Source organism: Moschus berezovskii, chromosome 13 (genome assembly GCF_049115385.1).
Source record: "Moschus berezovskii isolate FMDL1 chromosome 13, NW_MosBer_1.0, whole genome shotgun sequence".
NCBI classification, from domain to species: domain Eukaryota; kingdom Metazoa; phylum Chordata; class Mammalia; order Artiodactyla; family Moschidae; genus Moschus; species Moschus berezovskii.
Genome location: NC_142472.1, coordinates 3028618 through 3049610, shown reverse-complemented (window position 1 = coordinate 3049610; position 20993 = coordinate 3028618). Strand labels below are relative to the sequence as shown.

At 47.6% G+C, this 20993-nt stretch overlaps 1 protein-coding gene across 1 annotated transcript in view; it reads left to right on the top strand.

Annotated features, from left to right (window-relative positions):
• MYO16 (myosin XVI) overlaps positions 1–20993 on the top strand; it is a 478842-nt gene that overhangs the window by 263405 nt on the left and 194444 nt on the right. The window contains exons 17-20 of the mRNA XM_055426698.2: positions 12661–12772; positions 15471–15588; positions 16377–16448; positions 17625–17766. Of these exons, the coding sequence (XP_055282673.2) occupies positions 12661–12772; positions 15471–15588; positions 16377–16448; positions 17625–17766 (444 nt within the window). The remainder of the gene's footprint in view (positions 1–12660; positions 12773–15470; positions 15589–16376; positions 16449–17624; positions 17767–20993) is intronic.

Sequence of the window (20993 nt, the reverse complement as noted above, 5' to 3'; positions counted from 1 at the left end):
TGTAGCCTACCGGGCTTCTCCGTCCATGGGATTCTCCAGGCAAGAATACTGGAGTGGGTTACCGTTTCCTTCTCCAGGGGATCTTCCCGACCCAGGGATCGAACCCAGGTCTTGTAATAAGGTATTATGGTTGAGATTTTCCTGAACTTTATTTTAAAAACCTTCATGATACGGATGTCGTGTATTTTGACCTTACTCATTTTAACTTCTTTACAAAAATCCAGAGTTGCTGAAAAGGAAAGTCTGGTGTTTCTTACTTACATGACAGAGACCTTCTGGCATCGACACTGTTCTGATGCCAGGGCAGTGAGCCTCTGCACACGGGACGGGTGTCTTTCTGCCTGCTGAGGGCGTGCACTGTTTTCCAGAAAGGGTGCTATCTGTCTACTTACCTTATCCAGAAAGGCCAGCAAACTGATGAAGTGTTAACTCTTTTTCTCTTCAGAAATGCTGTTTTCTTACTCTCCCCTCCCATCCCTTTTCTCTTCCTCCCTTCTGCCCTTTTAAAGACTTTAAAGCAGGTGTATCACCTCTGATCATATACTTGCATGTTTGTGTCTTATCCTAAGCTCCTTGTCACTAGAACATTTCCTAAAGAAATTCTTCAATGTAGTATTACTGGGGTTTTCTTTGTTTTGTTTTTTTCTGATGAAAGAAGGATTGAGTTTTATGGCATCAATTTTTCTGTTACTTTTGCCAACCTTTAATCAAAGACAAAAGTGGAGCTTGTGTTCACTGCTTATGTATCAACCAGTTACCTATGGCCTCTCCCAGGTATGTTGGAAACCTATGAGGTATAAACGGAGCCAAGCAGGTGTATCTGAAAACCCAAAGACACATGGAAATGTTCAGGTGTGTGTGGAAACAATCTTACAGTCAGCACTGATTGAGATTTTATAAGAATCTAAATCAGGAACATGGTTGTCATGATCTCTATCCAAAAAGAGTCAAATTGATGACCTATAAGTTGTACATGTTAAATGAAAACTGTTTACTATTTAAGTGTGTTGATGTGTGAATAAGTAAAGTGGAGAAGAATAAATTTCTTTATGTATCTTATATGAGTGTGTGTGTATATATGTAATAGACATGCATATACATGCGTGTGTGCATGTGTGTGTGTGTGTGTATGTATATATTTGTTAGTCACTAAGTTGTGTCTGACTTTTTTGCAACCCCATGGACTGTATGTAGCCTGCCAGGCTCCTCTGTAGATGGGATTCCCCAGGCAGAAATACTGGAATGGGTTGCCATTTCCTTCTCCAGAGGATCTTCCCAACCTAGGAGTCAAACCCGCGTCTCCTGCATTGGCAGGGGATTCTTTATCGCTGAGCCCAAGGAAGCTCTCTCTCTATATATATATATACATGATTGATTTCACACATATATGGAGGCTGAGAGGTCCCCAGCGCTGCCGAGGGTGAGCTAAAGCCCCAGGAGAGGCAGTGGCATGAGCTCCAATCCAAAAGCACGCAGGCTCAAGACCCAGGAAAAGCTGATGTTTCAGATCCGGTCTGAAAAGACGAAAAGATAGTGTCCTGGTTGAAGACAGTCAGGCGAGGAGACCCCTCTTACATTTGGAAGGGTCAGCCTTTTTGTTCTATGAATCTTCCTGGGCACACGGGTGCGGCTGGAAGAGAATCTTGGTGGCTGCTCCCGAGCGCAGATGGTCAATGTCAAGGTGCTTGGCGGCCAGCTCCAGTGATGGGGTGGCGCCCAGAAACAGGACAGAATGAGAGGAGTTTGATGAGCAGAACTGTGTTGTGGGGAGGCTTGGGAAATACACAGGAGGATTTGTTATTAGGTGACATTTTCACCTATGCAGAGAGTTGACATGATGGCAGTAAGATTTGGGAAGGTTGATCTGATGGAGGCTTCGTGTGTACACTCAGACTCTTCAGTCCAGAGTGATGGCCCCTTGTAATGCTCCCCCTGGTGGGATTCAAAGACTTGCCTTTGGTGGTCTCTTTGCTGACAAAGGTCCTTATAGTCAAAGCTATGGTTTCTACATGGAGAAGGCAATGGCAACCCACTCCAGAACTCTTGCCTGGAGAATCCCAGGGATGGAGGAGCCGGGTAGGCTGCAGTCCATGGGGTCACTCAGAGTCAGACACGACTGAGCGACTTCCCTTTCACTTTTCACTTTCATGCATTGGAGAAGGAAATGGCAACCCACGCCAGTGTTCTTGCCTGGAGAATCCCTGGGACGGGGGAGCCTGGTGGGCTGCCATCTATGGGGTCGCACAGAGTCGGAGATTATTGAAGTGACTTAGCAGCAGCAGCAGCAGCATGGTTTTTACAGTGGTCATGTGTGGATTTGAGAGTTGGACCATAAGGAAAGCTGAACGCCAAAGAATGGATGCTTTAGAATTGTGGTGCTGGAGAAGACTCTTGAGAGTCCCATGGGCAGCAGGGACATCCAACCAGTTCATCCTAAAGGAGATCAGAGCTGAATATTCACTGGAAGGGCTGGTGCTGAAGCTCAGGCACCAGTCCTTTGGCCACCTGATGTGAAGAGCTGACTGATTGGAGAAGACCCCTATGCTGGGCAAGATTGAGGGCAGGAGGAGAAGGGACGACAGGGTGAGATGGCTGGATGGCATCACCGACTCTGTGGACATGAGTTTGAGCGAAGTCTGGGAGATGGTGATGGACAGGGAGGCCTGGCGTGCTGCGGTCTGTGGGGTCGCAGAGTTGGACGTGACTGAGCGACTGACCCACAGCAACCCACGGTGTGGCATTGTCACACAGGTGACCCTGCACCAACACTGGTGCAAGTCCACGGGCGGGGCCAGAACTGGAAACCCTGCATCAACAGTAACTGTCCCACACCGTCACGAGTGGGCATGCCACCCTCTGGAACACTTACAGATGACCGGCGTTTCCATGAAGGTGTCGACATCAGTCAGGATTTCAAGCCCCGGGTTAGGACTGAGTTATCCTTCACCACAGTGCTGTGGGTATGACCCTACACAAAGCTTTTTGGTGAGATTTCCTGAGGAGGACTTTGGCACCTGTTGAGCCTGGACCGAGCCAGATGAATACAGACGTACCTGCTGGCCCTCCCCACATGCAGAACCCGAGCTGGTCTGCTGTGACCTGGACTTGGGGGAAAGTATGGAACCCCCCTACTCCACCCGGCAGATGCAGCCCCCCAGGCCTTGGCGAGTTAAACAGGTTCATAAAGGCCAGGCCCTGACACCCGCTCTGAGCGAAGACTTCCCTTTCTTCCCGTTTCACTGAGTCATCCGTGTAACCGCTGCTGGGCCTCTATGTCTCTGCGAGGAGGAAAGGACGCCCCTTCCGCTGGCAGGAAGGAGTCCCCTCCTGACACAGGGCTGGGGACGGAGTGCAGCCTGGGGTTCGACCCCCAGATCGTGTCCTGGACCCTTTGTGCTGGAGGCAGCTTCTCTGTTCTTGCGTCTCCACCTCCACGTTCAAGAACTAAAGGACTTTATCAGACGCACCAATCCTCCCCCTACCCCCAAAGTTGGAAAGATGGTGAGAGTTTAGAGTTTGTCCCAGCAGATGTTGTGCAGAAATATTCTGACTGATGAGAAAAATATGGACAAACTATTCTGGGAATGTCACAAGACCTGAAGTCATTCTGAATGCGTAATTTATTAAACGGATTCTGTTCTTCTCCTAGGACCATGGGCAGGGTTTCCTCTCTCCAAACAAAACAGTTTGCAGCTAATATATTAACATTTTCATTGGAGGAGATTTATGGATCTGAACCTGTGGTTAATAAAAAAAAATACTTATTCATATTCCATGGAGGGGGGATTTAAAATTGGTTAATACTTTCCAGATAGTTTTAAAACAGTTAAGAAAAGAATTTCCTTTGAGGAGCGGGGTGGGGGTGGGTGAGCAGGAAGGAGCGAGCGACCATCTTCCTCCGTCAACTGGCAAACAGGGCTGTCTTTGTTGATGCTGACTGTCTGGTTTTGGCCTTATCTGGTTTCTGTTTACATATTAAACTTCCCCAAGTAGAAGGCAGCTCTGCCCAGGGTCAGAAGACATTGTTCTTCTGTTGTTTATGCGGCAGATCAAACGCCAGCAAAAAATGGCGTCTGTGGTCTGTGAGCCCAGACCTGGTGAAGGGGCAGGCTTCTCGGGTTTGAAGGGGGGACCCCCGCTGCAGTCTTTCCGCTGGAGGCTGCTCTCCCCATGTGTCCTGGGCCCCCGTCTGCTGAACCAAGAGGCCTGATGAGCATGGCCAGGGTGGCTGTTTCTGTTTATTCTTGTATTTTTAAATCAGTCAGTTAATTTTTGAGATGTAATTGACATATAGCATTGTGTGGTGAGCCTGGGCTTCCCTAGTGGCTCAGGCAGTAAAGAATCCGCCTGAAGGGTAGGAGACCCAGGCCCGATCCCTCAGTCAGAAAAGTCCCCTGGAGAAGGAAATGGCAGTCCACTCCAGTATTCTTGCCTGGAGAATCCCATGGACAGAGGAGCCAGGTGGGCTACAGTCCGTGGGGCTCCAAAGAGCCAGGCATGACTGAGAGGCTAACACCATTGTGTAGGTTGAAGGTGGACAGTGTGTTGGTTTGATACATTTATACATTGAAATATGATGTGGATCTCGTGCTATTTAACACCTCCGTCACCTCCCATAATCATCATTGCTTTTTTTGTGGGAGAGCTGTTAAGGTTTAGCGTCTTAGAGCTTTGATGCGTATAGTGAGCCTTGGTTGACTGGTTCACAGTGCTGTGCATCACATCTGCAGGACTTATTCACCCGCCAGTGGCAGGTTTACAGTTGTGCTGTGTCGGGCTGGGCTCTGAGACAGGAGGTACCGGTGCCCGAGGGGCACCGCGCCCTTGAAATTCTGCTTCTTCAGCAAAAGGTCATTGTTTGATATTCGGATCAAATCACTGCCACCGTGAATTCCGTCCCCCTTGTCTCAGTGGGGCCATACACTGGGGGATTTGCGATTTTAATTCGCCCCTCTACCCATAGGAAGTGTATTCCAGAATCTGTGTTCCTTTATGGCAAAGCGTAAGTTATCAGTACACCCGCTTCACTCATGCACTCACAGGCATACATACACCACAGACAAAAACAAGATCTTGACCCACCTTAGAAGATGCGTTCCTGGAATACTGTTCGATGTCATGACAATCAACAGATTGGAACAATGGAACAGTTGATTGGAAATAGCACAAGTCAACATTTCTTGTTCCTGCTGCTGCTGCTAAGTCACTTCAGTCGTGTCCGACTCTGTGTGACCCCATGGACGGAAGCCCACCAGGTTCCCCCGTCCCTGGGATTCTCCAGGCAAGAACACTGGAGTGGGTTGCCATTTCCTTCTCCTGGCTTATCTTAAATTTAACTTGTAATGAAAACCTTCAAGAAAAGTCTTTCAAAGTCGAGTGGGATTTTCTACCTCTCACATATTCACCTGGTTTGCTCTTATTTTTAATGAGTGAAAACAAAGTCATTTGTTTCTTTGGTACAGATGTACTTTCCTTATCCTGATCTTTAAAAATGAGATTTATAAACTTAGTTGTTCAGAATAAATCACCATCATGTTTTATATAAAAAGCAAGAAGGGAGAGGGGAGATAACCCAAGGAACCTACCCCAAACAAACAAAACTCTTTTCTGGAACTAATAAATGAGTTCACCAGTCACAGGTGTGTGACTGTAACAGCCATTGCTATATTCCATTAGCGTTCAGGCAGCTAAAGCTCACTAGATCCAAATCCCCCAGTGACTTCCAGGGACGGCTTTTGAAGACTGAGTGAGCTCGAGGGCTGCAGGGTGTGTGATCAGTTCACAGTCAGTCTTCTGATTGGTTGGTGGTGAGGCGATCAGGAGTCAACGTCATCAGCCTTCTGGTTCCAACCCATCTGGGGTCTCTATATAGAATAGAATATAGTTGTTGAGGACAGAATATAGTTAACTGCTCCCAACTGGTAGGGGTTTCAGTATCTGCAAAACAGCTCAAGGACATGGCTAGGACATGGCTAAGAATAGTGTCTGTAGCTCCTGAGGGGGAACTAAATGTCCTTGACTTTGTTTAATCATTAATCATTGTTTAATGATTGTTGTATTCATTTGCTCAGTTGTGTCCAGCTCTTCTCAACCCCATGGACTGCAGCTCGCCAGACTTCCTTGTCCTTCACTGTCTCCCGGAGTTTGCTCAAACTCATGTCCATTGAGTCGGTGATGCCGTCCAGCCATCTCATCCTCTATCGCCCCCTTCTCCTCCTGCCCTCAAGCTTTCCCAGCATCACGGTCTTTTCCAGTGAGTCCACTCTTCACATCAGGTGGCCAATATACTGGAGCTTCAACTCTAGCATCAGCCATCCCAATAATTATTCGGGGTTGATTTCCTTTAAGATTGACTGGTTTGATCCTTGCTGTCCAAGGGCCTCTCAAGAGTCTTCTCCAGCACCACAGTTCGAAGGCGTCAGTTCTCTGGCACTCTTTGCATAACGATCAAGCTGTTGAAACTTTGTCTTACTTGACTGTTTTCCTCTGTTCCTCTGCCTTTTCTCATTTTTCTGACCAAATTTATTCTTTGAAACTTGGGGAAGACCTCGGGAGCTAAACGTGCCCCCAGACAAGAGGCCAGTGGAGGGCATGGTGGGCCCAGGGGCGCCTGTCCCTGGAAGGTCCCATGGGGTCCTGCTCAGTTTCCAGCTCCTGCATGTTGTGCCTGTAAAACACGTATGGAGTCGAGACAGAATCAAAGAATCGTAAACTATCCTGTGGAGTCTTAAAACCTGGTGAGAGTTTGCATTCTGTTTAAAATGCACCCGTGTGTCTAATTCCTTGTCTCATTTTCCTTCCCCCACATTCATAAGCCCCATTGTAACTTGAAGAAGGTGCCTTGTGGTGCTTCTCAGCCTCTCCCCTCCTCCCAGACCCTCGCAGGAGGGCTGAGAGGCACAGAGGGTCGGCCCAGAGGGTGCTGTCCGTCGGCCAGGTGCTGGCCTGGAAATCTTAAACGCGCTTCAGTTCCCTCGTGTCACAAATGGGCACAACGATAGCTCTGCTTTTCAGGATCAATCTGAAGATGAATGGAGGTGCTTCCGAAACCTCCAGTGAAGTGTTTGACACGTGTTTTCAGTTCTCACCGCCTTTCCTTTTGAGTCCAGTTAATCAAACAGTGTTAGCCCACCTATTGTTTTTAACATGGTCCAGCCTCCACGTTACCTTCTGTTGTGTGGCAGAACAACACCTGGAACGTCCCCTGATCTATCGACCTTTTGAAAACAAAACAGCAGCGATCGCTGGTTCCACAAATGACACGTCGCTTGTGTTTGTCTCTGTCCAGACATCCCCATGTTGCCAAATGTTACCGTTACGAGTTCTGTATGAGTTAAGAGATGATAAAAGCAGACTGTAAGAGCTATAAGTATATGGTTTTCAAGACATAAAAGATGCCATGAAAGACACTGAAGATTGACATTCTAAGATCTGAAAACTGGAAATTGTGTGTCGACTAAAAACGATGCACAGCGGGAGCTATGAGTTGTTATCTGGCGCAAAATGAGGACTGCAGCTGGGAGACAGCACCACGGCCCGCTCTGAGAGGCTGCTCCAGAGAACCACTGGGGGAGGCCCGTGTATGAGGTTTTGGTGAGGGGGGAGCTCAACGCAATCAAGTGCCTACTTCACAAAAACTTTTCTGCGAGTCACAAGGAGCTGATGTCACCACAAAGGGATTCAGTGGGCTTCAACATCTGGGGAGATGCGAGGATTGGGATCACGAAATTAGTTCCTGAAAACATCTGTCCATCTGAAGTCATCTTCCACCAGTTTCCCTGGAGCACAGAGGGCCTCCCTCTGCACCCTGAATTCCCCGCGGGGGTGTCAGAGGTCCTCAGCTGCAGCAGCACAGGGTGTGGTCTCTGCAGAGGGAGATGGCAGAGGCCCCAGTTGCTGGCAGACGCTCTTGCCACGTGCTGACCTGTAGTTGACATGTGGGCCCGTCAGTGAATAGGTGACAGAGTCCGAAGCTATCAGGTGAAACACGTGCACAGATCCGTCCGGGCGGGTCTCAGCCATGGTGTCGAGATGGAAAACATCAACAGAGCACGGCTAGTCTACAGGGGCATCAGTAAACCGAGGTTCACCGTCGTTCATTCTCACCTCTTTTCAAGTGTTAAAACCACACGGAAACACACATGTGATTGTTAGTCTTCAAGTGATTCACACTGGGGAGAAAATGATCGGGAAGTGAAAATTATGATCTTTTTATCTGTTTATTACTTTTATCTGTCGGAGAACAGACAAGTGTATTTTATAGGTTAAAATATTCTGCATGGTTAATAGCATGTGTTGTAATTTCTCAAAATGTCCCTTATTCTGTTTGACTTAGTTAGTATCTTACTGCTGCTGCTGCTGCTAAGTCACTTCAGTCGTGTCCGACTCTGTGTGACCCCATAGACGGCAGCCCATCAGGCTCCCCCATCCCTGGGATTCTCCAGGCAAGAACACTGGAGTGGGTTGCCATTTCCTTCTCCAATGTGTGAAAGTGAAAAGGGAAAGTGAAGTTGCTCAGTCATGTCTGACTCGTAGCGACCCCATGGACTGCAGCCTACCAGGCTCCTCCATCCATGGGATTTTCTAGGCAAGAGTACTGGCGTGGCTTGCCATTGCCTTCTCCGTAGTATCTTACTAAAGAGAGTCATTAATGATGGAGCACACTGGCTAAAGCTCTCCACATATGCCAGATACACTTTTTTCCAGGAAATATTCCTATTCTATGTGTACGTTACAATCTGAGTTTAGAAACCATATCACACATAGTGTCTTATTTAATTAACGTAAAGCCATCATGAAGGAGAAATGAAGAATTTATTTTATTTCATGTTTAACCTACTTTTATTCCATTTTATAGACAATAAACGTGTAAAATGTCATCAGAAAGGGTCAGGCAGAGCTCTGCTGTGTTCTTTTTTGTAGTGTTTTACCAGGCGTATTTTTCTAGGACTTTTCTGTCCTGTGTGATATTGCTGTTCACTTGCTTGGTCGTGCCGACTCTTTTGCGACCCCATGGACTGCAGCACACCAGGCTTCCCTGCCCGTCACCATCTCCTGGAGCTTGCTCAAACTCCTGCCCTATGTGTGGTTTCATTATTAAATGATTTCAAAGGGGAAAAAAGTAATTTTAATGTCTAAAATGTAGACTTTTAATTTTTCTTTTTCCTGGTACTAACCTTCCCATTTTAAGATACAGTTTGGCTGTTAAGTAAAGACCTATATTTCTAGTGAAATCAACCTTGACCTTACTAAAAAGTAGGAGGACTGTAAAGTTTGTATAGAAGACATTGAGATCTAGTTTGTTTTTGCATCGTCCTCATACCAACAAGTTTTCTGATTATCAAGGAAAATGCAAACATTCTTCAAGCATCATTCCTGCCATCAGGTCAGCTGCCCTGGAAAACCCTCAGTTTTGATCGGGTTTCTCCTGAGCCATTACAGACTTAATAGCCCTGTCCCAATTAGCCAGGTTAACTCCAATAGTTCCTTCTGCCCAGAATTTAACAGCTTCATGGAGTAGGTCAGAGCTGCTATAAGTTCCCACCTTAAAGACACACGAAGTGGGAGATGCTGAGGTTTAAAGAAATATTTGAATTCTCCAAAGGTGGAGTTTATTAACTGACTAACTTGCAAAAATGTGGAAAGGAGCCGTGGTGTTTTGCATATTTGACTCTGTAATATTAATGAGAGCTAATTGTTCTTTACAAGATGTCAAGTAACCACGCTGAATGGAATTCTATCCTATGTTACAAGCAGAAAAGAAAAGATGACAACAGGAAAGATGGATGGAAAACTTCTGTAAGAACAGGAAGAATTAAGACTGCTTACAGCTTCTTATCATTAAGACCTTTTAGTCACGAGAATTTTGTGAATTTTAGGCCAGACGGCTCTGACCATCCTAACTCAACCCCTTGCTAGCATGGTTGCTGGTGACCTTTTCCTTTTGGTCCAAGGCCCCAACTCCCAGCTCGCCTATCCTCAGAGATAGAGAGAGCCCCTCTGAAGCTGGCCAGCGGCTCCCTGGGGTCCTCAGCTGCTTCAGCTAAACCTCCCGTGTCTCCCTGCTTGGCTCTGTGTGTGCTGAGTCACTTCAGTCGTATCTGACTCTCTGCGGCTCTATGAACTGTAGCCCGTCAGGCTCCTCTGTCCATGGGTTTCCCAGGCAAGAATGCTGGAGTGGGTTGCCATTTCCTCCTCCAGGGGATCTTCCCTACCCAGGGATCGAACCCGCCTCTCCTGTGTCTCCCGCATTGGCAGGTGGGCTCTTTACCACCAGCGCCACCTGGGAAGCCTTCTGCTGGACCACAGCGTCCCTTGTCCATAGTCAGCGACTTAGATTCTCAACCCATCCCTCAAGTCCACTTTCCTTCATCCTTTATCGACTCCGTTCCATCCTAGAGAGACTGAGGCCATGAGCAGGGGTCCCTCTACTCCCTGAGACGTCCGGCCACCAGACAGTATTCATCGCCTGACCCAAATATGGTGAAGGCAGTGTCCTTCCACTGGGCCGAGGGGCCCCGAGTCCAGACCCTCTCCTTCCTCCTCCGCCGCCTTCTCCCTATCTTTTCGTTTCCTCCGGTCTTAATGTGCTTCTGCCTCACCGCGTAAGCCTCCCGAGGTCTCCCCACTCCCCACCCCATCCGGTGGGGAGTTTCACTTTGACCCCCCATCCCAGCCAAGGTCAAGGACAAAGGCGTCCTTTCAGACCCCTCGTCCACACCGACAGTCTGCACCTGCCTGCTCTCACCCCCGCCCCTTGCCCCTACAGTCTCTTCTCCATCAACTCTGTCTTCATCCGTAAAATGTGGGCACCTTCTTTCCAGGGCGCTCATCCACTCCCGTGGTTTTAGTCGTCTTCATGTTGTTGACTGCCAGGGCTTATTTTCTGGACTTTTCTGAATTTCAGATCCTTATAGCTGATTATTTCTTGGAACACCACATGAACGTCTAACAAGTAGTTCAAAGTGGACAAACACAGCTATGATAAACCATGTCTTTCTCTCTCAAGAGCGAACTCCTCCTCTTGAGGAGCCCCCCGATTGAATGAGGCCACCGTCAACCCGGTTTCCGGAGGCGGAAACTTAGAACGCGTTCTTGACGCCTCCCTTTCCTCCCCCCGGCCCTGTGAACAGCCAGCCCTCCTCTCGCCCACCTGCCTCTCCATCTCCCCCGCTTCTCTTCACTGCTGGTCTCTCCCTAGACCTGCCGGCTCATTTCTTTGCCTCGTCTCTTCCCAGGCCTCCCTCGTAGCTCAGTTGGTAAAGAATCTGCCTGCAATGCAGGAGATCCAGGTCGGGAAGATCCCCTGGAGGAGGGCATGGCAACCCACTCCAGTATTCTTGCCTGGAGAATCCCGTGGACAGAGGAGCCTGGCGGGCTGCAGTCCATGGGGTTGCAAAGAGGGGCACATGACTTAGCGGCTGAAGTACTACAACTGCTAAGTACTACCTCCCAGGCTATCTCGCTGGACTTTGGAAAAATCCTCCCTGAACCGCCAGTCTTTCTTTGCTTCAAGACACTGGGGACAGCCATCACTTCCACGCCATCATGGGAACTCCTCTGCAGGCTACGCAGGGCTCTGGCTGCTTGTCTGGCCTCATCTCCCTCCGCCCCTCTCGCCAGAGGCTCCAGCTGTGTGGACCTAGGCGAGTTTCCAACATCCACACGTCACACATGAGCCGGCCTGTGTGCCTCTGCAACGTGGTACCAGTTTTTCTGAGGGTCACTTTGGATCTCGGACTTGCCTGGTCGATCCCTACTCAGACGTCAGCTCTTGAAACCGAAGCCTTGTCCGCGCCCACAGCCTTTCCTCCTGGTTCCCTTTCTGCACTCCCGCAAGCAGGCCAAGGCCCTCTCTCTTATTCTGATCCCATGTGGCATCACAGCCATGTTTTTTCTCTTGTCTCTGCCCGTGGACACACTGTGCTTGTTCTTGAGCCTCCAGGGATAAGCTCTTTATATCCTCAGGTCTTAGTATTGTGCATTTGGTAGGCGATTCCTTTGTGCTTAGGGCTACCCTGGTGGCTCAGACGGTAAAGAGTCTGCCTGCAATGTGGGAAGCCTGGGTTCTGTCCCTGGGTGGGGAAGATCCCCTGGAGAAGGAAATGGCAACCCACTCCAGTGTTCTTGCCTAGAGAATCCCATGGACAGAGGAGCCTGGCGGGCTACAGTCCACGGGGTCGCACAGAGTCAGACACGACTGAGCAACTAACACTTCTATTTTCCTTTTTGTGCTTTTTGAACAAAAGGAATAAATCCGTGAATTAATCGTCCACCTCGTAATTAAAAGATATTGACGAGAAGAAATAGTAGATTGCTCTCAATTTAAAATCTTGACTACAAATGTGAATTACAAAGCATGAGATAGAATCTGCTAGATTTCTATATGAAATACACAAAGCACTCATGACCTTCTCTGAGGAGGGGAGCCACTCAAGTGAGAACCAAGGAAAACAGTATAAATATGTTCTGGTACAACAAGAACCTGCCTTCCGGAAATAGCATGTGCTCTTACAGACCAAAGCCGTATAAATAACATGGGGACACAATGTCCAGGTGATGTCCATTATTCTGGAGCCCAGACGTGGCTGAAGTGACTTTTCACCGCTAGGGTTTGTTGACGAGCCAAGCCATAAAACTGTGTGCTTTTCCTCCTCACAGGTATTTGCACCAGACCCTTAGAGAAGATATATCAACAGCAGAGCATTCTCTGAACAGGGAGAAATTTGCTGTTTTGAAACAAGCCCTGAATGTAATTGGCTTCAGTAACTTGGTGAGTCATGTGGTTAAATATTCCACTGAGGAAATCTACCCTCTGCTAGTTTGTAAAAGTTATTCATTCAAACACATTCCTCTGCCTCGTGGAGCTTGCATGCTAGTGGGAGAGAGATGTGAGCAAACACTGTGCCCAGGGCCACAGGGTGCCGTGAAGATGGGCTGCCGTCTTCAAGACAGCGGTCGAGCCCTTTTCCCACAGGGACCGCGTGAGCAAAACACGTAAGAACTTCGCACCGGCCGACTCAAGAGAAAAATGGCAGACGGAAGGAACCGTTTGCTGCCAAGTACTGCTTGGGAAAGTAATCTAATCACTCAATTAAACTATCTTCTTGAATGCTATGCTTTGTTTTTTAATTCTTAAAGAATTATCAAATACCTCCAAAGCTGAAACATGCTATTTAAAGTGCTTAAGCCCGCTGCTACGCAATGGAAATTTCTGTGATCCTAGAAGTGTTCCAGGTTTCACCTACAGCGTGGCAGTCACTGGCCACTTGGGGTTGCCGGGCGCGGTAGAGGAGGCAGAGGTAGACTGAGAACGTGGGTTTTTAACTTTTTTTAAGCTTTTTTATAAGTTCTGATCAATTTAAATGGACATTGTCTTGCGTGGTTGGTGTTTACTGAATTGAATAGCACAGGTCTACAGAACAAGAGATGTGAAGTGTGCTCAGCCATTTCAGTCCCGTCGGACTCTTTGCGACCTCATGGACTGTAGCCCCCCGCCCCAGGCTCGCCTGTCCATGGGATTCTCCAGGCAAGAATCCTGGAGTGGGTGGCCATTTCCTCCTCCAGGGAATCTTCCCGACCTAGAGATTGAACCCGCGTCTCCTGCATTGGCAGGCAGATTCTTTACCACTGAGCCACCAAGACCTCAGAAATTCCCACAAATCTCCTTTTCCTGTGCATCGTCTCTGTGTCCCCAACATGCAGTATGGGGTCACTTTAAATGACAGCCAGTTCCTCATTAGCAGTCAACATAAGATTGCATGGGTAACTGGTATGCCTGTAGTTCATGAGCCAAGATTTAGTGACAGATTGAATGTTTTTTATCTTAAACTCAATATTTGTTGATCGGTTTGGGTCCCTGTCTTTCCCCTTGGCTCATGGGGCAGCAAGGGGTGGAAGGGATTGCAGGGTGAGAGCCAGGGAGGGGATGGGAGGTGGGGGCTCACCCTCAGTGAATGGCTCTGGGCACTTGGCTGTGCTCCAGCCTCACCCCGCTCAGGGGCTGGAATTCTAGGAACATGCAGCCAGATGGCATTTTGTTCTCTGTGGCTCTGTTTGTTTGATCTCTGTTTCTCTCTTTCCCAAACTCCTGCCACTGGACTCTTCAGCCTTTGCATTTCTTACTGTTGTGTTTTTTGTGTTTTTTTTTTTTTTGCTGTCGTTACTACTTCTCCCTTCCTCCATTTATGTCTGCAATCTCTACTCACTTATAGGAAACTGGGATACAGAGGCGGGTAAGGAATCATTCCACCAAATACTAGCTCCTTGGAAATGGGGCTGTAGAAACCCATGACTGATCCTCAAAGGCAGGGCATACAGAATATGTCTTCCACATAAGGGGCCAAACAGGGCATTTAACAAGCTTTTTAGTTAAAGAAATTCAGGTGATTAAGCCAAGACCAAAAGGTGCTCATCTTGATACCCAGGTGTGACTGAGATGGTGACAGTTTTAGTCCATCAGCAGGAAAAGATCAAGTCCCGTTAGACTGGGAGGAAGGTACTTCTGGGCTGGCAAGACCCTTGAGTCAGAGCTCATGAGTGTGGTTCCAGAGACCTGACCATGAAGGTGATTCCCCCCCCACCCCAGCCCTCCATCACCAGCAAGATGACAGGGGGCTCAGCGCAGGTGGACACAGGACAGCAGCCGCTGCCCCCTGCTCACAGAGCAGCGTGTATCACCGCACTGTCACTTACCTGAGGACTGCTCTTCACTGTTCTGTCTCCATCACGGTACAGAACTGCAAGAACTCTGATGGCGGAACCTCGTCTTCATGTCTGTGTCCAGGGGTGCGTCTCTCTCGGGGCCCTGGAAAATTTAATGAGGAGTTACTGGATTTATTTAAAAATGAGAGAGGGAGCTGTCGTACTGGATTTATTTAAAAAACGGGAGAGGGAGATGTCAGGTAGCTTAAGGAGCTTGGAAAATGTTATTCAGACAGGCACAGATCAATAAAACCTGAGGCCCCAATTTGTGATTTGGAGGCTACCAAAAACATGTCTAAGTAACTCTGCAGTCATAAAGGATTATACCTGAAAATGACAGATTATCCTTTTCAATGCGCTCATTTTAAAGCTGTTAATAATAAAACTACCTTGTCACGAAAGCTGGAAGTTCAGGACGAAATTCACGGATGACACAGGGAGCACACTGTGTCAGGTCTGTGCCTGTAAAGCAAATGAGAATTGTTCTTAGGAAAAACTCTCTGGCAGGAGCTTTTCCTGCCCAAAGTACCAATTTGGAAACCAGAAATTTATTGGGGATTTTTAAGGTTAATGTTTCTTGCCCTAAATGGGGTGTACCCGTTTTCACCACTGAACGGTGGTCCCCTCATGGGACATTCTGAGTCTGGAAAGAATCACAACCGCACGTCATTGTTCTTAACCTCCTTAGAGGTTTCCCAAAGGATGGGCCTCTGCATCTTTTCTTCCTAAGCAACCCCCTTTGTCCTCCCTGTTTGTCGCCCGCGTAGGAGGTGGAGAACCTGTGCGTGATTCTAGCAGCCGTGTTGCTCCTAGGCGACGTTGGCTTCACCGCCCTCTCCGAGGCCGACTCAGCGCTGGTGTCTGACCTCCAGCTCCTGGAACAAGGTCAGTGGGACTCATGGTCCATCGACGCCTTGACGTGCAGTTCTCCAGGCTGGCCAGTAGATGGAGACACAGTACAGAAAAGTCAGGGCAATCACCCCACTTTCTGCCAGAGTGGGATTCAGGGAGGGTGGTGGGGAAAACAAACCGAGATCCGAGATCCGCTTTCTTCTTTTGTCTTTCTGGTCATGTGACTTAATAAGATGCACGTTGCTGTCCCCACGCTGCCCGCCTGAGTAACAGTGTTGATGCTCTGGCACGTAATTGGGCTTATTTATATCGTTCTGCATATTCTCCATCCCACCCCTCTACCCTGTGTATTTGGAGAGCATGGTATTAACTAAACGTTTAAACAGAACATAATTACTTCCCTTTAAAGATCTTGCCAAAAGCCTCTCTCCTTTGAAGTGGCCTTGTTAGTCACTGCCAGCTTTTTTTTTTTTTTTCAAAATAACCTTAAAACCAGATAATGATGGTTTTGGTGACCACTGTTATCTTCACCCCATATCTAAGAGATTTAGCCAGGAATTGGGGAAAAAAGCATCCCGGGCCGTTACTAAGGGTGAGGAGGGGAGAAATCCTGCAGCAACTTAATGCCGGAGTCCTAAGAACTCTTCGACGTTTTAATCAAGCTGTTTCGCTAGTTGAATTTGCAAATTCCAGTGATAGTTCAGTTTCTTTAATGCTCACATGTTCTCATGGGTCTGTACACACTTCTCCACTATAAAATGCCACGTTCTCACTGTCAGCACGTATGTAACATGATGCTTTCATTCCTGCTTTAATTTCAGTGGCTGGAATGCTACAGGTATCTCCGGATGAGCTGGCATCTGCTTTAACCACTGACATCCAGTATTTTAAGGGTAAGTTTTTCTGTACTTTGTCTTCCACTTCTGTGAACATCTCTACGCTCTTAAGAGACCATTCTGATGAGCTACCTTTTTTTTGGTAGTGGGTCATTTTAGACATAAAGTCTTCAGTCCCAGAGAATTTGTTCAATTAAAACATCGGCTGTGTCTGTGTGTGTGGTAGCAGCCTGCCCTCCTCCTTGGATAGCACCGTTTTCCCTCTGCTTCATCAGCCGAAACAAGAGCTGCTGCCTCCTGGGCACTTGTGAACCAAAGGGAGCTGTAGCAGGTGCCATGAGCACTGGATTTTTTACTTGGCACACGTTGCTAAGGCATGGATTTAACTCTTTCCATTTTCAGTTCAGTCACTCAGTCATGTCTGACTCTTTGTGGCCCCATGGACTGCAGCACGCCAGGCCTCCCTGTCAATGGCCAGCTCCCGGAGCTTGCTCAAACTCATGTCCATCCAGTTGGTGATGCCATCCAACCATCCCCTCCTCTTTCCACTTTAGTGAATGAGAAAACTAAGATTCAAAGAGGCTAGATAAACTTGAGCATCACATCACTAGCAAATGGCGTGCTTGGAATTAGACTCTGATGCCATCCAACTCATGGGCTTCCCAAGTGGCTCCGTGGTAAAGAGCCTGCCTGTGCATGAGGGAGACACGAGAGATGCAGATTCGATCCCTGGGTCGGGAAGATCCCCTGGAGAAGGAAATGACACCCCACTCCAGCATTCTTGCTTGGGAAATCCCATGGACAGAGGAGCCCGGCGGGCTGCACTCTGTGGGGTCGCATGTAGAGAGCCGGCCGTGACTTGACAAGTGGACACTCGCTCACGCCATCTGCCTCCCGAGGCCGTCTCTGTGGTGTCGGTCTGCACCCAGGGGGCTGAGAGGGGCTTCCCCACACGTCCTTCTCACACTCACGGTAGCTCACTGCCTCGCCAGCCTGCCTCTGGATTGTGGCTTTGAGGACTCCTCCTCCGTTGGTTTTTTTTTCTTTTCTTTTTCTCAAAAGCACTGCTCTGTGTTTCTGCAGTAAGGGGCAGGGGCTGCATTTGTCCGTCATGGTGCTTTGACAGCATCTTCTGATGTGTGCGGCTATGGCAGGGTTAACAGCCCAGCTCTGCTGGCTTCTGAACGAGGGACGGCCTCGTGGTCACTCACTCTCCCCTCCCCGTGCTCCCAGGAGAGGTGCTCACACGGCGGCACACCGTGGCGATGGCTGAGTTTCACCGGGATCTTCTGGCCAAGTCCCTGTACAGTCGCCTGTTCAGCTTTCTGGTGAACGCAGTCAACTGTTGCCTCCACGGCACTGAGGAGCCCGGCAGGTAGGTGTGATGGAAGCCTGCTCACGCGTCCTTCCCGCCAGGGCGACCCGAGGCGCTCTCAAAGATGCTTCCAAGTCCAGTGTCACTAAAGCATTTCATTTTAGTGAGCTGATTCTACTTTCAGGATTTCAGAGACTGTTTTTTTAAAGGATTTGAGCCCCTCCCCCGACACTCCCACCCCCAGGTGAATTAATCAATCATGCCTTGTGCATAGAGATGCAAATGCCGTCTCTCTGGGCTGAAGGCATACATGGCCTTTTGAGCGCCAAGAAGTATGAAAAACTGTACATCTGGGAAGGAGACAGTTGGAGCACATCTGAAGCCCTGCCGTTTGTTGAGACGCCAGTGTCTCTCTAGACCCGATTCAGTGCTGTGTTTCAGCTCGGTCGTCCCTCCCGTTTCCTTCCTTGTTTTGGGGGTTATTTGATGAAGCATCTCTATGGTAACCACTTGGACTCCTGGCCTCAGTCATCTTTAAGCAGTAGCGTTTCGGGGATGTTTGATCATCTAAAAACGATAGATCCCCTGGGCACCTTGTCAATGGAAGGCTTTGTTAGTACTCTCGTCACTAACAATGACCTGGGGCCGGGCAGGCCGCTGGACACGAAATCGCACCCAGCAGTCTTTACATGTCTGCTGGTCTTTGGATGCTGCATCCTGAGGGTTTCTTGGTTGTCCATGCAAACTTCACCAAACTCCTGAGAGCCGCTCCGTTTAGAGGGTCCCCAGAAAACGTTAGCACGGCCATGTGTTAACGGGAAAGTTCTTAAATGCATGCAGATATCTCAGAAGATTTCAAGGACAAAGGCATACTAAAATTCTCACTAAAATACACACATCAAAAAGAAACCCAGAGCATTGATCGGCATGTTCCATATATGGTCTGTGACTTGAGGGTGACTGTAGTGTCACCTGCGTTTAAGCAGGTAATCCGTAATCTTGGATGTGGTGAGGACTCCAGATTTTGTCTTCTTACTACCAGTTACTTTGTGATTTTCCCTTTAAGTGTGAAGACGATTCACAGAATAATACTAGTAGGCTGACACTACCAAATACGTCTTGTATACAGTTATTGGCTGTTCTGCTGAAGCTGACATCGAAAAACTTAATGTATTTAAGTCCAGCTGCGTGTCAGAACTTTTAGGAAATTTCCATTTGCCATTTAAATCTCACAGAGACTTAGATGATACAATTAGAAAACTGACAGAGAGCCTGGAGTTTCGACTGTGTGCACAGGAAACCATACCCCTCGGGAAACGCTTTATTTTCCGTTCGGGGGGAGTGCTGCTGCTGTGTCAGTGTGATTTGTGATGTGAGTCTCACCTCCGTGTTCGTTTACTAGGTGGATGAATGAGGCCAGGGATCATTGGGAGATTAGAGACCAGTTAATGTATCAGAAGTTTGACTTCTAAGAGACAGTGTTCTCGCTTGAATCATAACTGCCCTTCTGTTTTCTTCTCTCTTTCCCATGGCTTCCCAAACCTGAGTTTCAGTACAAATATAATGCACAGAAAGGTTGTATTTGCAGTGTTTTTAATTCGTTGACGTTCATGAAAAGCTTATAGATTTACAGAGCCATTTCCTAAGCCACAGAGAAGTCTCAAAACTTGGATAAACTTGGGATAGACTTTTATTCTTTATGAGTCCTCAACTTTCTAAAAATGTTGTAATTATGTCAAAAAATCTATATTATCTGTATATATCTGTATCTCCCTGTGGTTAACGTGGGCAGGCACCGTTTATATTAATAGGACATATTTATCACACTATATAATTTTTGTAAAATTTGCAAGAGAGAATAAATATAAATAAGATAGACTCTAAGAAGTTGTAAAGGGAAAATCAATGACATTTAGGTAGATGACATGTTAGTTCCTAGAATGCTGAGCTCATTTTCTGGATCATAGTAGAGTAGGTACAATATTAATAAGATTATACATTTTAAAAAAGTTCTACTTTTTCTACCTCAGTTCCAAATAGGTTTATTATCCTTGTGATTATGAAATGAGATACAGGTTCTTCCTAAGGTGTAATGAACAATAATAACTTGAAAATGTTCAAATGATAACTCATTTTTGCATCTCCCATAATTGGACCTATTTCCCAATGTCTGCATTTCATATCCAGGGTTGAATTATCAGTGTTAGACTTTAAGTTATTTTTTTTTCCTGCCCTGGCATCATCAGCAGAGTTTTGGTGTTAACATGCCTACTGCAGAGGCACCTGTAAGTTAGAGAGTCTTGGGCAGGCAGAGAAGTTGTGGAAACTTTGGGGAGTTTCTTCAGACGCAGAAACCTCTGGTTTATTTTACTCATTTTCATCATGAGTTCTGAATACTGTGGTTTGTTTGTGTGGGGACGCCTGAGAAACATAGCCCGTGGAACAGCTCCTTTTTGCCATAGAAGTACCTTAAAGTAAGTGTTGAGAGATGGAAGGTTATAAGCAGATGAAGATTAGGAGATAACTCAGTAGAGAAGCATTGAGGATATCCTTCATTCATTTATTATGTCTGCATGATCTGGAGTCCACACTTTTGGAGAGCACAATTTGTCATGCAGATTATAATACAGTAAATAAATTGAGTTTTAAGCATACATATGGAGATTTTTTGTCACTGAGCCCTTGAAGTCTTAAAGACGCTTATATTACATTCTTTTGATATTTTAGTTGAGCTGAACATAAACATGGAAGTATTTTTGATTAATTACTTCAGTGAATCATAGAAGATTCGGAGAGCTCTCCAAATGTCGTCAGATGCCAAACCCTCCAGTTCACTTTGGCCCATTTCCATCCTGAGTTCTCGTGTCTCCAGGCTGGTTCCACTGGTCAGTGCCTGGTGGTGAGAACTCCGGTTGGTTTCAAGGATCTGCTGCTGCTGAGTTGCTTCAGTCGTGTCCGACTCTGTGCGACCCCACAGACGGCAGCCCACCAGGCTCCGCCATCCCTGGGATTCTCCAGGCAAGAACAGTGGAGTGGGTTGCCATTGCCTTCTCCAATGCATGAAAGTGAAAAGTGAAAGTGAAGTCACTTAGTCATGTCTGACCCTTCGTGACCCCATGGACTGCAGCCCACCAGACTCCTCCATCCATGGGATTCTCCAAGCAAGAGTACTGGAGTGGGGTGCCGTTGCCTTCTCCGTTTCAAGGATCACCCGAGGATAAGAGAGATGGCACTCAAAGCTGTCAGCACAGTGCCGGACACAGCAGCAAATCGCTGGCCATGGCTGG